The sequence below is a fragment of the Phoxinus phoxinus genome (genome assembly GCF_949152265.1).
Source record: "Phoxinus phoxinus genome assembly, chromosome: 20".
NCBI classification, from domain to species: domain Eukaryota; kingdom Metazoa; phylum Chordata; class Actinopteri; order Cypriniformes; family Leuciscidae; genus Phoxinus; species Phoxinus phoxinus.
The window spans coordinates 21,737,771-21,752,814 of record NC_136895.1 but is presented as its reverse complement, the minus strand read 5'-3'; the positions used below and the strand labels follow the sequence as shown (position 1 = coordinate 21,752,814).

At 38.8% G+C, this 15,044-nt stretch overlaps 1 protein-coding gene across 3 annotated transcripts; it reads right to left on the bottom strand.

The window, feature by feature from the left end:
- Positions 1-7,659: 7,659 nt before the first annotated feature.
- Positions 7,660-13,469, bottom strand: LOC306988398 (uncharacterized protein). Of its 3 annotated transcripts, XM_079593360.1 has the most exons (4): positions 13,357-13,469; positions 11,944-12,061; positions 8,547-9,109; positions 7,660-8,461 (listed from the first exon to the last, which is right to left on the bottom strand). In XM_079593360.1, the coding sequence occupies exons 2-4, from the start codon at positions 11,996-11,998 to the stop codon at positions 8,450-8,452; spliced, it is 630 nt and encodes a 209-aa protein (XP_079449486.1). In that variant the 5' UTR covers positions 11,999-12,061; positions 13,357-13,469; the 3' UTR covers positions 7,660-8,449. The 3 variants fall into 3 exon arrangements, with proteins under 3 accessions (XP_079449486.1, XP_079449484.1, XP_079449485.1); XM_079593358.1 differs by having other exon boundaries at positions 7,660-9,109; positions 13,357-13,468; XM_079593359.1 differs by lacking the exon at positions 13,357-13,469 and adding an exon at positions 12,784-12,872 and having other exon boundaries at positions 7,660-9,109.
- Positions 13,470-15,044: the final 1,575 nt, after the last annotated feature.

Here is a 15,044-nt window from a genome sequence, read left to right as displayed (position 1 = left end):
CTTAATTAGCATTAGCATTACTAGCCACGGCCCGACAGGTGTCGTAATACCAGTTTCGGCCATGGGAGGCGGTATGCGGGCAACATAACCACCAGCCAACCTGCAATACACGAATAACTCGCACGGCTTGTGGGCGTACTTGAACCTGATGTCAATCGTGTGGAAAGTACCATAGACAGTAGGAAAGTACAGCCCACTAATTCATTTCAATTCAGGGAAGAGAGCGGAAGGATGACTGAAGCCTTTGGCAAGAGACCCCTACAACCACCGCGCTCTGAAGCACAAATCAAATCAGATAAGAAAAGGACCGCTCGTCACATTCCGGGCTCGAAAGCGCGGGGGGCGGCGAGCGAACTGCAGCGCATAGCCCTGTTTTACAACGTTCAGCACCCATTCTCACACGCCCGGGATCGCTCCCCATGCTTTCGCACGCATAGCTAGGGGCAGAATGGTCTCCGTGTTCTGACCGCCGCACTGCACGGGTTCGAGAAACTGAAACGGAGGTATCAGCGCGGCGCGCGCGCCCTCGTTGTCTGAAGAGTGCTGCTCGCTGATGACAGCAGCCGCTGTTTCACATTCAATGACTCGGTCGCTAAGGACGGAGAACAATTTGTGGCGCGAACAGGTCATTTGTAGCCTAGTGTATCTTTCAACAGTGTTCGTGTTTTTTTTACTATAGTAGAGATGATCGGTTCACGTGCGCTGTCTGATGTTTACTGCATCACTCGACATGGAGAGGTTGGGTAAAGTAATAATTACAAGAGCTTCACGGTTATCAGATACAAGCATTCAACGGCCCTGTAGTATATATATATATATATATATATATATATAAATAGTTATTTGTGTTTGCGCACGTGATATCAGGAAGCAATGTAATAACGTTACCTGTAATACACACATGATGGCGATGCGCAAATCGAGTGTGTGTGTGTCACAAATCATTATTGTTTCTTCAACTTATTAAAATATCTTACTTTACTGCAACTATCTGTTTCTGCTTCTTTATCATATTTATAGTGTGTGATTTATAAAATACCATATCCTACATCACATATTTTGATATGTGAGGTATACTGCCCCCATCTGGTATGGAATGTGGAGTATGACTTGATTTTTTTTGCCAGACAATTACACATGGCACCTTTAAACGGTTCTTGAACCGGTACTTAAGAAAACGAAACCGCACACACTTTGTCAAAAAATAATAGCCTTTTATTTACAGGGCCAAACTGGACACAATATTAACTTAAATATTTAAATATTTTCTGATTTCTGATTAAATGAAAAATTGCGTCGTTTAATAGATGTAAAACACTTAAGTTAAGAGCAACATTTTGTCTTCACATATTATGACTTTTACTTTAAGCAGAGAAATATCTGACACTGAGCAGAAATATTGAACATATAAAGAAGTGTTGGAACTTTGTTAAAACATTTTGCACACATTGTCATACTCTGTTGAATGGCAACGGTGTTTGCTATGCAAGATTTGCAGTTGCCATTAAAATAGGCTACTAGACTTTCCCGAAGAGGAATGGCTGCTGTTATCATCATCTGTGATGTCGCGACCCGATCACACTAAATGCGTCTCTATACAACGCAGTGTGTTTATCGTGTAATTTATACGCGAAAAGTTTTTACGTGCATATGATACGCATGGGTTGGTTAGGGTAGTGGTGTGGGGTGCGTGTGTGTTACACGCAATGAAGTGGGTAGGCTAAAAAAACGCGTATCATATACACGCAAAAATAGAGACACTGGCAGCCTGCTGAACTCAGTAGTATATTCCTGCACAACCGGAGGCTGCAGTTTTAGGACCCCAGTTTTAGGACCGCAGTTTTAGGACCCTAGTTTTTTTGTGACAGCGCCACCTACCGAACTGGATGATATAGCGGCGGCTGCTGTTTCAGGACCGCAGTTCTAGGATCCAGGTGGTTTAGTTTGTACATAGTATCAAGATCCACCTTGATCCTAAGTCTCATTAGAAAATATATATATGTTTTAACAAATAAGATTATGGAATAGCTCCTGCAGCAGGTGGATTAGAGCAAGTAGCATCAAGCTACACGATACAATTTAAAAGATTAATATTAAACTTTTACTTAAAGCTCACTTTAAACCACCATCGAGTAAGATAGGATATTTGTACCATATTCCGGTCGCGGTTTAAAATGGTTTTAAGTCATAAAAAGATGTTGAAATATGGTATAATAAAGCAATTTATATGCAACTAATGGCTACACCTTGCTTGGCAATAGTGTAAACATTCTTAATTCATATGAAAATACCCAAAATTGCACGAAAATCACACACAAACCACATATACTCGAAATCGTGCATTTATTAGCTTCTTGTTTCAGGTGAAGAGATGTGTCTTAGCTTTGTTATCACGGATAACAGGACCGCGTCATGCAGAGAGACATATCCAGCTGCAGACCCGCAGCACCACCAGTTTCAGAACCCCAGCGCCAGAACCCCATCAGCGCCAGAACCGGAAGTGAGGGGCGGAGTTATTTACAATGAGACAAGCATGTAAACGATGACAGAATTTTCACTAATTTGAAGAATGTTAACCCTTTCACACGTAAGTTTAAAATATTCTAATTGACCCCCCCAGCGTGAGTTTTTCAAGGCGACCGTTATTTCGAATCACTTTATGGTTTCCATGGTGACTCGTCACTGCTTGTCACGTGACACAGCGCAACCACAACACAGCGCTGAATGAATGATGATCTGCTTTTATGTAATTTTTCCTTTTTTATTCTAAATATTCATTACTTTAACTTACATATTTGTTGAGTCTCTTTTCTGTCTTTGCTTACTGAAAAAGGTGTATACATTGTATAAGCTACCATTGACTAAACATTGGATTAGTCTACAATAACTACAAATTAATTTAATATATTCCTTCTGGAGATTCCCGAATGTTTTGTTCAAATATTTGACTTGCTGTATCCACATTATAATATAGGATCTACAGATGTACACTACTCTGCATTGTGAAAAGCCAGTGTCAGTGACAGTTTTCATAATTACTTTAACAATGGTATGTGTCACTTTACAATAGTTTGTGGCATTTTCTCTCATGCTAGTTTACAATTATTTGAAATACCTGATTGGTAAGTGTCAATTTGTGGTGCACAAACAACATACTCCTGCTTGTAAGTAGTACCACTTTAATAAGAACATTTTACTAAAATAGCTAAATAATTTCTATATTCTTGTATAGTTACAAATGACAGCTTAACTGTCCTATATACAAATATAAATAAATGTGTTATCATAACAACTGTATTTACAATATGTAGGTAAATACATTGTAAAAAATATTATAAAAAAAGAACCATAGTAAATATAAATGCATACAACGGACCACGATATTAAAAATATGGTGAAGCCCAATGTTTCTGTACCTTAATGTATCATTATAACATTCGTATAAAGTATGACGTTTCGTGTGTAATAAAAGTATACCGTTTTCGTGTCTATTTACGCTCCAAAACGCGTTACTCGGTTTAGAACGTAAGCTCCGCACCTCACTTCCGGTTCTGGCGCTGGTGTTAGAACGTAAGCTCCGCCCCTTACTTCCGGTTCTGGCGCTGGGGTTCTGAAACTGGTGGTGCTGCGGGTCTGCAGCTGGATACTATAGCATGCAGAAGGGCAGGATTATTGTCACGTTGAACCACGTGAGATGATTGACAGCTGTACAGCGAATGAGACTTGCGTACATTACTGACGCAAATCAGGAAGAGGAGACCCAGATCTCTCTGTGTTCGCTGTTTGAGTTTTATCATAAACACTATCGAGTCTTAAATCTTTCTAATGATGCTCAGTTTGTCCAGATAAAATAAGTAAGAGTGTGATGTTTTAACGAGTAATGAATGTTGAACAACAATCTGTTGTGATTAACAATGTGATCTGTTATCTTTGCCGCGAAAGGGGTTAAATTTGTGTTTTTGGTAATCCAGTTCTGTAGGTGGCGCTGTCACAATAAACTAGGGTCCTAAAACTGCGGTCCTAAAACTGGGGTCCTGAAACTGCAGCCTCCCGTTGTGCAGGAATACCCTTCTCGCTGAACTTGAACTTTCGTCAAGCGTGTCAGAGGTTCTGGGTTCTAATCCGCATTCGTACTGTTTTTTTTCCTCATCAAAACCGATTATGCTCATCAGTGGTTGTAGCCTATATCAAGCAGGGACACGTTTGTGTGCATTATATTTTGTGATTTCACCGGAACAAAAAGAGAGTCTCCGCAATCGGCGTGCGTCCGAGTGAAGACAGTGCATGCGGTGTGCGCGAGGTGAAAACACATATCCACGTGAAAACACTCTTATTTAAAGCTTATTTATGTTAAAGCTGCAGTCCGGCACTTTTTTGTGTTTAAAAATATAAAAAAATACATTTTTGAAAAAAAACTTAACCAGCCAGTGTTCAAAACGATCTGCTTGCCTTACTTCGATTCAAAACGGTAAGCTTGTAGGCCTAATAATGATTTTACTTCCAGTGGTACTGGTGGATTTCCGTGGGAATTTCGAGCATGTCTTTGCGTCATTACGTCACTTCTGTACACATAGAGAAGGAGTCCCCGGCTAGTCGGCTATATAGCATGTGTGGATGATGGAGGTGGAGATTTAGCTTAGCACTTGGTATGGCGGATCCCGAAAGTTTAAAGCGACAATCACCAGTTGTAAAACCCAAAAGACTTCGGACTTCACAGTGGCTACAGAAAAGAAGAGACTGCAACCGAGCCCATGCTAAAACAAGGATAAACATCGGCAGGGCTTAAAGGTGGCGTGAACTCCGTGTTTTGAAGGGGTGCAGAATGTATGTGAATAAAATTAGATTATATTGCAGTTTTAAATAAGCATTTGATTACACATACGTGTGTGTTTTTTATTTAAAAGATAAACAGTTATAAGGAACATTAATTTGTTGGTATGACAATTAGAATTTATACTGCACAGAAATGAAAACTGAACTACAGGTAGCCCTAATACACATTAAATGTAGTCACGCAATAATGATGTAGTTAACATTAATAATTTGAGAACAAAATATATTTTTCACGTTTTAACGTGATATTATAAGCAATCGTTATTTAAGCATGATATAGCTGCAATGCTTCCCCCCACCCCCCGAATTTGGTCAGAACAAAAGTTACTTACTTGTTCAATGACATTTACCGATGAAAATTCTAATGTTGGTTATACTTTTTTCAAAAAGTATACTCTGACATTGCTGATGATAGTACAGTATCCACAGCGACGCGGCAGCGACATGTTCTCCTCAATACATTGTGTTCATCCGCGCTGTTTCATGCCGATTTACTACCCACGCACAGTTAATAATTCCGCGAATAACTGCAATTGCAGATTTCGAACAGAGATGGCGACAAAGAGGAAAAACGACGGACTGCAGCTTTAAATAATAATAATAATAATAATAATAATAACAAATACATTCTTCTTCTAAATAACAATAAGCGTCATTAATAATTAAAATCATAATACTAATAAGAAGAATATTACAAATTGTCATGCAATTATTCACATCATCATGCGAAATTCAACGCTAACAGTTTCAAAACACGTGCTGTAAAATAATGCATTGTGATAGGTAATTTGCTCAACCAACCAGCGATTTAAACTGGATTTCCACCGGAGAAGTTTCTCCTCTTTGCCGTCTTCCGTGTGTATGGCGTAAAATGAGGGCGTGGGGGAGGCGGAGACGTGAATATATAGGGGCGGCGTGTTAATCTAATGACGATCGTTTTCAGCCGCGGCATTTCAAGAGGCAGGTATAGGCCCTATGCACAGCTTCACTACTTCCTGAACTTAAGCAGGGTCCTTTGTTTCCTGTCTGCCAGGATTGGCCAAACTGATTAATCCAGGTGTGTCTGACCAACAACAATAATCAGACACTCCTGGATTAATCAGTTTGGCCAATCCTGGCAGACAGGAAACAAAGGACCCTGCTTAAGTTCAGGAAGTAGTGAAGCTGTGCATAGGGCCTATTGCATACACCTGAATTTCAAAGGTACGCACAGCTTCATAAATCAGGCGGTGATGAGTGTAAGCATAATCTTACGCCAACATATACGCCCGTTTCGACGCAAGATAAATGAGGGCCATTGTGATCGGATCTCAGTGTAATGTAAACGCAATCCAGCCGTCTTGTCTGCATTCACAGGTGGACGTCATATAAATCCCCCAGTCTCCCTGCATGGCTGTCAGAAATAGCCAGACGCAGTTTAGACAAGAAATGAAACTTATTTGAAACTTACAATAGACGTCAATCTTTAAAAGAGTTTGTGCAACATTATCTGAACGAGGCGATCGCCTGTACAATCACAGTCAGTCATGAGATCTTAATAAAGAGCTGATAATCGGAATACACTTTTTATTTTTTAATGTTTTAAATGTTGAATGTTTTTATTGGTTCAGCAAGTTTATTAATTAATCTTGAATTTCTGTCAAATTTACACGCTGTAACCTTAAACCCAGATGATCGATTATTATGATCAACCCAGTTATTTTTGTATGATCAAATCTGGAAGTATTTCTTAGTTCAAAAAACTTTATTTGATCTAAAACTGGAGATTGCATAGAAAAGTAAAGTGAGTGAGTGAAAGCAATTGTGACATTGTTTTATTTGTTTCATCTTTAGCCTACTCTTAATCTGGTGTTGTGACACAGACCTAATTTAAATATTATGAGGGGGGGGGGAAAGAAATCCAATCGGTTATCCAGATCACGTTAATGGCAAGTGTAAACGCAGTCATAGAGACTCTGTGTCTGTTTCCAGAATTAGGAAATACAAAAACGCTCAACCCACTTTAAAAGGTAAAAATGTAATTAAAGATCAACAAAATATAATACAGATGAACAAATGATAAAGCTCGGGTTGCTAAATATTCTATCCCTTTCTTCAAAAGCACATATTGTAAAGGATATGATTACAGATCATAACCCAGATGTGCTGTGTTTGACAGAAAACTGGCTGAAACCAGCCGGATCCAGTTCAGATGAAGGACCTGCACCTAGACAAGACCACAGCGCAGCCCTGAAGTGTCAGCAGAGACCTTGTCAACCAGACTATCCCCTGCGAAAGCCTAATTTTCACGACAAACGTTTTTCCTCTGGTTATTCCAGCGTGGATCTGCGGATGCAACTGGGAATGCTGTGTTGTGCATGCCGGACCGATGATTGGCGGTGTCACTTTGTAAAGAAAGACTATGCGCTTGCACACATATGCATACAAACACGCATGCATATGGACTGAACGCATAGTGCGCTTGTGCATGCCGTCGCTGTTTTCACAGATTCACGTTTTTTTATTTTGCACGGAGATGATAATGGTATCGCTTTCAGAAAGAATTTTCAAAAACCTGCACTTTGAAACCAACATTATAGTTGGCGTTCTCAGGTCACCAAAACGCTATTGACATGTAAATACATGGCCAGAATACATTACACGTTTTTTTTCAGTTGAAAACAGTGTCATGTAAGCAGCCCCTGAGTTAATAATGACTAATACTTTTTACAATGGAAATTAATTGAAAAACAAACATACTTAAACTAGACAATGACTTTCTTCTAAAGTTGCTGTACAGCCAAAACAACCTTTGTTGCATTATTTTACTGTTATCACTAAAGCTGCTTTGAAAAAATCTGAAGATGAACTACTATGACTGAGTAAAACAATAAATGAGTGAAACTCTTCCCTCATGGAGGGCAGTGATACGGCTTCTTTCCAGTGTGGATCCTCTCATGTGCCTTCAGGTGTACTAACTGAATGAAACTCTTGTCACAGTGTGAACACTTGTAAGGTTTCTCTCCAGTGTGGATCCTCTTGTGTGCCTTCAGGTTTCCTAACTGACTGAAACTCTTGTCACAGTGTGAACACTTGAAAGGTTTCTCTCCAGTGTGGATCCTCTCATGTCTTTTCAGATTTTCGAACCTTCTGAATCTCTTGTCACAGTGTGAACACTTGTAAGGTTTCTCTCCAGTGTGAATCATCTGGTGTACCTTCAGGGTTCCTGACTGAAAAAAACTCTTGTCACAGTGTGAACACTTGAAAGGTTTTTCTCCAGTGTGGATCCTCTCGTGTGCCTTCAGGGATCCTGACTGAAAAAAACTCTTGTCACAGTGTGAACACTTGTAAGGTTTCTCTCCAGTGTGGATCATCTCATGTCTTTTCAGATGTTTTGACTGACTGAATCTCTTGTCGCAGCGTGAACACTTGTATGGCTTCTCACCCGTGTGGATCCTCTGATGCAGTTTCACTTCAGTATCTGAAAGAAAGGTCTTCCCACAATCAAAACACACATGATTCTTCACACCACTGTGTCTTTTCTGGTGTATTTTTAAAGAACCCAGCCTACTAAAACTCTTTCCACACAAAGAGCACACGTGAGGCTTTTCCTTTGAATGAACCTTCAGGTGTCTCTTCAGGGATGATGCTGAAAAATATGATTTAACACATTGATCACAGCTATATGGTCTCTCTCCAGAATGAGTAAGCAGATGTGAATAAAAATTGCTTACATGTGCATAACTCTTCCCGCACTGATCACATTTGTACGGCTTCTCTCCTGTGTGGATACTCATGTGTACATTAAGGCTTCTTTTTTTTGTGAAACCCTTCCCACACTGATCACATGTGTGCAGATTCATCCCAGTGTGGATTCTCATGTGTATATTAAGGCTTCTTTTTTTTGTGAAACTCTTCCCACACTGATCACATGTGTGCAGATTCATCCCAGTGTGGATTCTCATGTGTATATTAAGGCCTCTTCTTTTTGTGAAACTCTTCCCACACTGATCACATGTGCGCAGCTTCTTTCCAGTGTGGAACTTCATGTGATTTTTAAGGGCTATTTGTTGTGCAAAACTCTTCCCACACTGATCACATGTGTGTGACTTTTCTCCACTGTGGATTATCATGTGCATCTTCTCAGTAAAACTCTTCCCAGACTGAGGGCAGGTGAAAGATTTTCTCAAAGTAATATCAGTCTGTGAGGGACTTGAAGATTTTTCACCAGTTTTGAGATGATGTTTCTCCTTTGCTTCTCTCAGTTCTTCACTCTCCTTGTTGTCTTCCATCAGGTCTAAAATGAAAGAAAGGTTTAATTTTCAGTAAATCATAAAAAACTGGAGAAATGAGAAGGGAAAGAACATAAAATTAACCCTGATATTTTATCAGAAAGAAATCAATAATTGCCTTTGCCAAAAAAATAATATATTTAAGTTTTTTTCTTAATCTGATATCTATCCATTCCCAAATCACTTGTCCTTTGTAGGGTCCCAGTGATCCTGGAGACTATCAGCTTCTCTAGGCAGGGAAACACCCTGGATTGATTCACAGAATACAGTGTTCACGGGCAGGTTAACTTACTTTGATTTAAATACTAAAATGGTGCTGTCAGCATGTATATGTGACATAACATACCATTAGAGGTGAACACTAATTCAGTTATGCATGTACTGTTTTGTTTGGTACTTTCCTAATGTATAATTATTCCATTGAACAGGGGTAGGTTATTTACCAGTTGAGATAACCCAGGGGAGAGTTGGCATTGGCAACCACTATAAATTTAAAATATAAATAATCATTAGGGTTATGCTCACATAACTAGGGGTGCACATTACTTTTTTGGTCTGGTTCTCAAGGGAGAACATGGAGATGTCACTTGATCCTCACACTTTATGCACCACACTTACAAGCTGCCTATATGTAAAATAACACTTTGTTCACTGTAGAAATGAAATATAGGTTCATCTTTATTAAAGCTGTATTTTTCTATTTTATTAACATTAATAACACAGACAACAGTAGGAATATTTGCATCACACACGATCTTGAAATGGAATGTATATTGGAATAAATCCATTTTATGAAAGCCACCATTTAAATGTTAATATAAAAAAAATATTAAAAATGTATTACAACTTTATTATAAAAGCTTCTTTGTGTAATTTATATATTACGAATCTATTTGAATCTTTAATATTATAATGATGTACCAACTGTGGTTGCCTTTATAGTTTATTGCATTAGATGAGATATTTTTGATTTTGAAGAAATTTGACATGCACTGTCCCTGATAGGTACCCTGGAAATATAGAGTTCTCACGAGAGCACAATTTGAATTTGCTCAGTGAGTTGCTCTGGCATCGAGTAATGATGCTCATTAACTATGCCCTTGTTGCCGAGCTGCACGAATCACATTGGTGTATCTGATTTAGGCGGGCCAGAGGCGAGCTAAACCAATGACAACAGCGCTGCTACGTCGAAGTCATTAGTAAACATTTAAAGGTGGCTGTGGATGAACACCAGTTGTTCGAAACGGCTTTGGCCGCTACAATGAACGAGTTAGACTTGGCTTTTATCTAAAAGAGGAACAGAAGACGGCGCTCGAATCGTTCCTTTGGAAGAAGGACGTTTTTGTAGTTTTGCCGACCGGATTCGGCAAGAGTCTAATCTACCAGTTAGCTCCGCTGGTTGCTAAGCGTATGGGGATTAGTTGTGATTGGTCGTAGTGTTATCCAATTGCGAGATTTTCAAACGCATGCTTGGTGCCGCCCCTCAAGTTGGGTGATTTACAGTGCTATGCATAAGTATAGACACCCATGCTAAAGTTGGCTAAAAAGAGGAATAAAAAAATAATCTTTTGGAAATTGATCTTAATGCCTTAATTTAAAAAAATGAGGAAAAATCCAACCTTTAAGGACACCAATTTTCTTTGTGAATGAATAATGTATCGTAAACAAATAAATGTTCTTCCTTAAAATACAGGGTGCATAAGTCAGGACACCCCTATGTTAAATCCCCATAGAGGCAGGCAGATCTTTATTTTTAAAGGCCAGTTATTTCATGGATCCAGGATACTATGCGTCCTGATAAAGTTCCCTTGGCCTTTGGAATTAAAATAGCCGCACATCATCACATAGCCTTCACCATACCTAGAGATTGGTATGAGCTACTTTTCAAAAGCATCTCTCAATGCAAATCAAACCAGCTATTAGGCTAACTGAAATAAAACTATGCCAATCTCTAGGTATGGTGAAGGGTGTGTGATGATGGGGGGCTATTTTAATTACAAAGGCCTAGGGTACTTTATCAGGAGGATGCATATAATCCATAGGCAACTTTTGCTAGTGCTTTGCGGCAAGCTTTATTCGACGCTTGCGCGTGAGTTAAAGCGGATTTTTTTATTAGTATTGATGGGTTTCAGTCACGTGACTTTTTTTTTTGTGGCCTCCATCTTTAGGACCTTTGCGTTAAATTGCGTGGCCTCTCCTTGGTGATCGGAAAGATGTCACACACTAAAATAGCACACCTCACTACAGACGAAAAGCAACGGCATTTAAATCAAATAGATACTTTAGGTATAGATCCGTATTTACTGTCAAACGAACTGCTGACTCCACTAAAGTATAGTAAAAACTTGCCAAATTTGACATTTGCTCACATTTACATCTACCTCTTCCACAATCCCTCTCCATACACCAGAGAAGCTCAAGGCATTTAAAAGTACTGAAGTTCACAAGAATGCTTTTACACGTTAAAAACACAACAATGTTCTCCTGTAGGAATGTGCTCCCAGACTCCGTACAACTATTTACTTCATAAACATGTCATCTTTTTCACCTCTTGTGAGTTTGCAGGTCTGTTCTATGTTTCAAGAGTACACATCGCTATTCAAAATACTTCTCTAACATTTCAAAACTCAGCATCCCTAAACATAGCACTTTCTGCAACTAACCTTAATTTTCCAGGAAACCAACCAGATTTTCCAAGGCCATTTGACATTTTCCATGTGTTTTACAGGGCGCATGAGAACCTTCATAGTTCTAATGAGTGTTCTAACAACAACCATTAAATCTGATGAATTGCTTCAAGTTTTATAACTTGCTTCAAGAATCAAGAATAAACACTAACCTATTCGATGTTCAGTATCTTCGTGTTTTATTCTGCAGGGTTCTGGATCATTCATGTTGTAAGACTGCTGGAGAAATTAGAAAATGCCGGGCAGTCTGGTTGAGGAACGACCAACTCTCTGAGAAAACAAAGGAAATTAACATTTTAACTCTACCATCCCCATTCGAGACAAGCTCACTCTTGAGTTGACCACCTCCCAATTTACACATCATTCCCTTCACCCATCTCTACCTGAATTCACCCAAAAATCTATATGGTATAATGTGAATAATTATCATCACAGTATTATACGTTTGGTATCATTTGAAAAAAAATGTCTCACAGTGCGACTGGTGTCTCATTCCCAAAGAAGTAAACTAAAAGTTAATAAAGTTATCTTAGTTAATAAGAAATATCTTGCATACAGGAGGAGGGTGTGTCTTCCAGGCAAATGGCCCCCTGCCCTCAAAAGGTGTAACCTCGGAATGCAAATTCCCATTGTTAGCAAAAGTTTTCATGTTGTGAAAGAACTTTGTCTATATAAAGAAATGCAACAAGAGGTGAGATTTTGTAACTCAAATTAGTATATCATAATGTCAGGTTCACATCTTCTCTCTTTATTGCAGAGCTTTTTATGTTTTGTATTTATTATCTTTGATTATGAAATTGGCAAGATACATTTACCTGACATAATAAATTGTAAACATTTGATTTTATTAACTGACCATATATGCACTTGTTATTCAATGCATGTAGACTATTCTTATGACGTAAGGAGTCTTATTGGTTAACTCTGTGTAGCTCTCCTCATATTTATTCTATATCTTCTGAGACAAAGATGCTAATAAAGGGGAGAGATACCTTTCTCCCTCAGCGCTGGGTCATTGTTCATTCAACCGCAAATCTAACACTGGTGAATTCCAGCTTCACTGAACGCTAGTTGAGAATCAATAAAAAAATAATCAGTTATTGAATTACACATTAACCAATTATGTGTTACGTTTACTTTCCATTAACAATCTATACAAATGTAAAATAAATGAAATTGTTTTAAATTCGACTAAACTTTTCACCTACCCGTATTTTTGTTAGCTGGATATTATTTATTTGTTTACGGTTTAATATAAACAAAGAGACAATAAAACTGCACTGTAATAGTATTATTTCTTATAGCTTGAGACGAGAAAAACACGAATAGTGCATCAAACGTACAAGAGTAACATACTAACTTACTTCAAACATTGAAACAATCATACAAACAAACAAAAACACAACAAATCGCACAATTAAATTCTCAAATTGCCAGCTACGCTAAATGTGTAGCCTATTCCAGTTTGCAGACGCCAGAAAAAGGCAAACAAATAGCTCAGAAAAATGTTGCTCATACGTTTTGGCATTGTTGTACTAATATACAAAGCGCTGTGAGCATCTCACCTCAGAAAACTTCTAAAGCCGCGTTTCCACACCGCACGCAGGAACCACTTCTTCTTCTTCTTGGCGGTTGGCAAACAGCTTTTAGGTGCATTAGCGCCACCTTCTGAATAGGAGTGTGGGTCTGAATTCTACACCGCTAAATTCTATGGGATAGTCCCAGGACCAGGCCCGGATTGGCTAATCGGGAGCACCGGGAGAATTCCCGGTGGGCCGGTCTGTTTTATTGGCCAGGAGGGCCGGTGTTGTCATGGCACTGGGTTGAATGTTTTCCCTTTATAAGCTCCCTTTATTATTATTTTCTCGCAGCCCCACAAAAAATAAAGTCAGTTGTTAGAGATGTGCGAACAAAAAAATTAGAGATACAAAACATGGATAATAGGCGCAAAGGCGGCGCTGAAAAGGCCAGAATAATAAAAAAATCTCTAGAAACTCAAGCGGCCAAATAGCCTACGAGTCAGAGCCGTACCCATTATTGAGTTCTCCGATTTTTCTGAGTGTATAACGTTGTGAAATAATTGCCTAATATTAACTCTAATTTGTTGCTGCAATGACTCGTATATCGCGAGTCACGACGATAACCGACCTCATCATCTGAGCTGCTTCAGCACTCAAACACCGCTCGTCGGCAATGGCTAAATGTTTGAGATGACCGATCAAAGCAAGTGGGATTTATGTTCACAGAAGCGCGAGCCGCGGCCGCGCGCGAATCCCAACGCGACGCTTCACGAGATAAGATGCAAGTAGCTAAACTAAACAGCTGTTTTACAATAGAAGTTTTAAACAACCGACATAAATAATCAGTTTGCAAAGACTGTGTCAATCAAAGCTCAGCTTCGAGAAGGGGAGATTTACAGGTAGACTAAAGATAAAGAGACTGAGAGAAGAAGAATGAGAGAAGGATGTAGATGGGAGAGGAGAGCAGGTAGAGGAATAGCCTATTGCATACTGTGCCCAGAATGAGAATAACTTTATAACAATGAATTCCTATTTAACACAGATATAGCCTAGCCTATGTTCTTTGACAATGACAGTGGAATCATAATATGCCCCCGAACCCCCTAGCCAGATCACTTTTGGGACCTTTGTATTTATAAAACCCTGTGTACTGCTATTGCACTGAATAGAAAATTATATATTTTTTAAATACAATGAATTACAAGGCTGTACAAAACAGTGCACTATTGCAGACTTATATACTGAGGGTTTAATTACATTATTTTAATATAGTCAGTCAGGGAACTAAAGTGGGCCGGTCTAAGGCATGAAACTCCAGGGCTGAAAATGAGTCCCACTCCGGCCCTGCCCAGGACTGCCAACTCTCACGCATTGAACGTGAGACTCACGCTGTTTATGTGCTTCATTTAATGTTAAAATCATCTGTGTGAGTTTGATTATAAATTTGTGTATTTTATAGCCGGAAAGCAACAATTCATCTCAGATCTTCAAAATAAATAAAAGCGAACAGGAACGTTTTTATTTTATGACAACGATTGTTTCAGTAAGTGATTTGAACCAATTAGCCTACTTTATGTGGGAATCGTTAAAACAAAACATATTTAGATTGACACTTAACTAAATAATAACCAACTCCAATTAATTTTTTTGTTTAGTTTCTCATTTGTTTTGTTCAAACGTGACCTTATAACTGATAAAATGAAACTAAAATATCTGTGCATGGAACTGTGTCG

Coding starts and splice junctions, on each gene's coding strand:
- LOC306988398 (XM_079593358.1), bottom strand. CDS start 11,998: ATGAATGATCCAGAACCCTGCAGAATAAAACACGAAGATACTGAACAT. Junction 9,110..11,943: donor AGATACTGAACATCGAATAG/GTTAGTGTTTAT, acceptor CTTTCATTTTAG/ACCTGATGGAAGACAACAAG.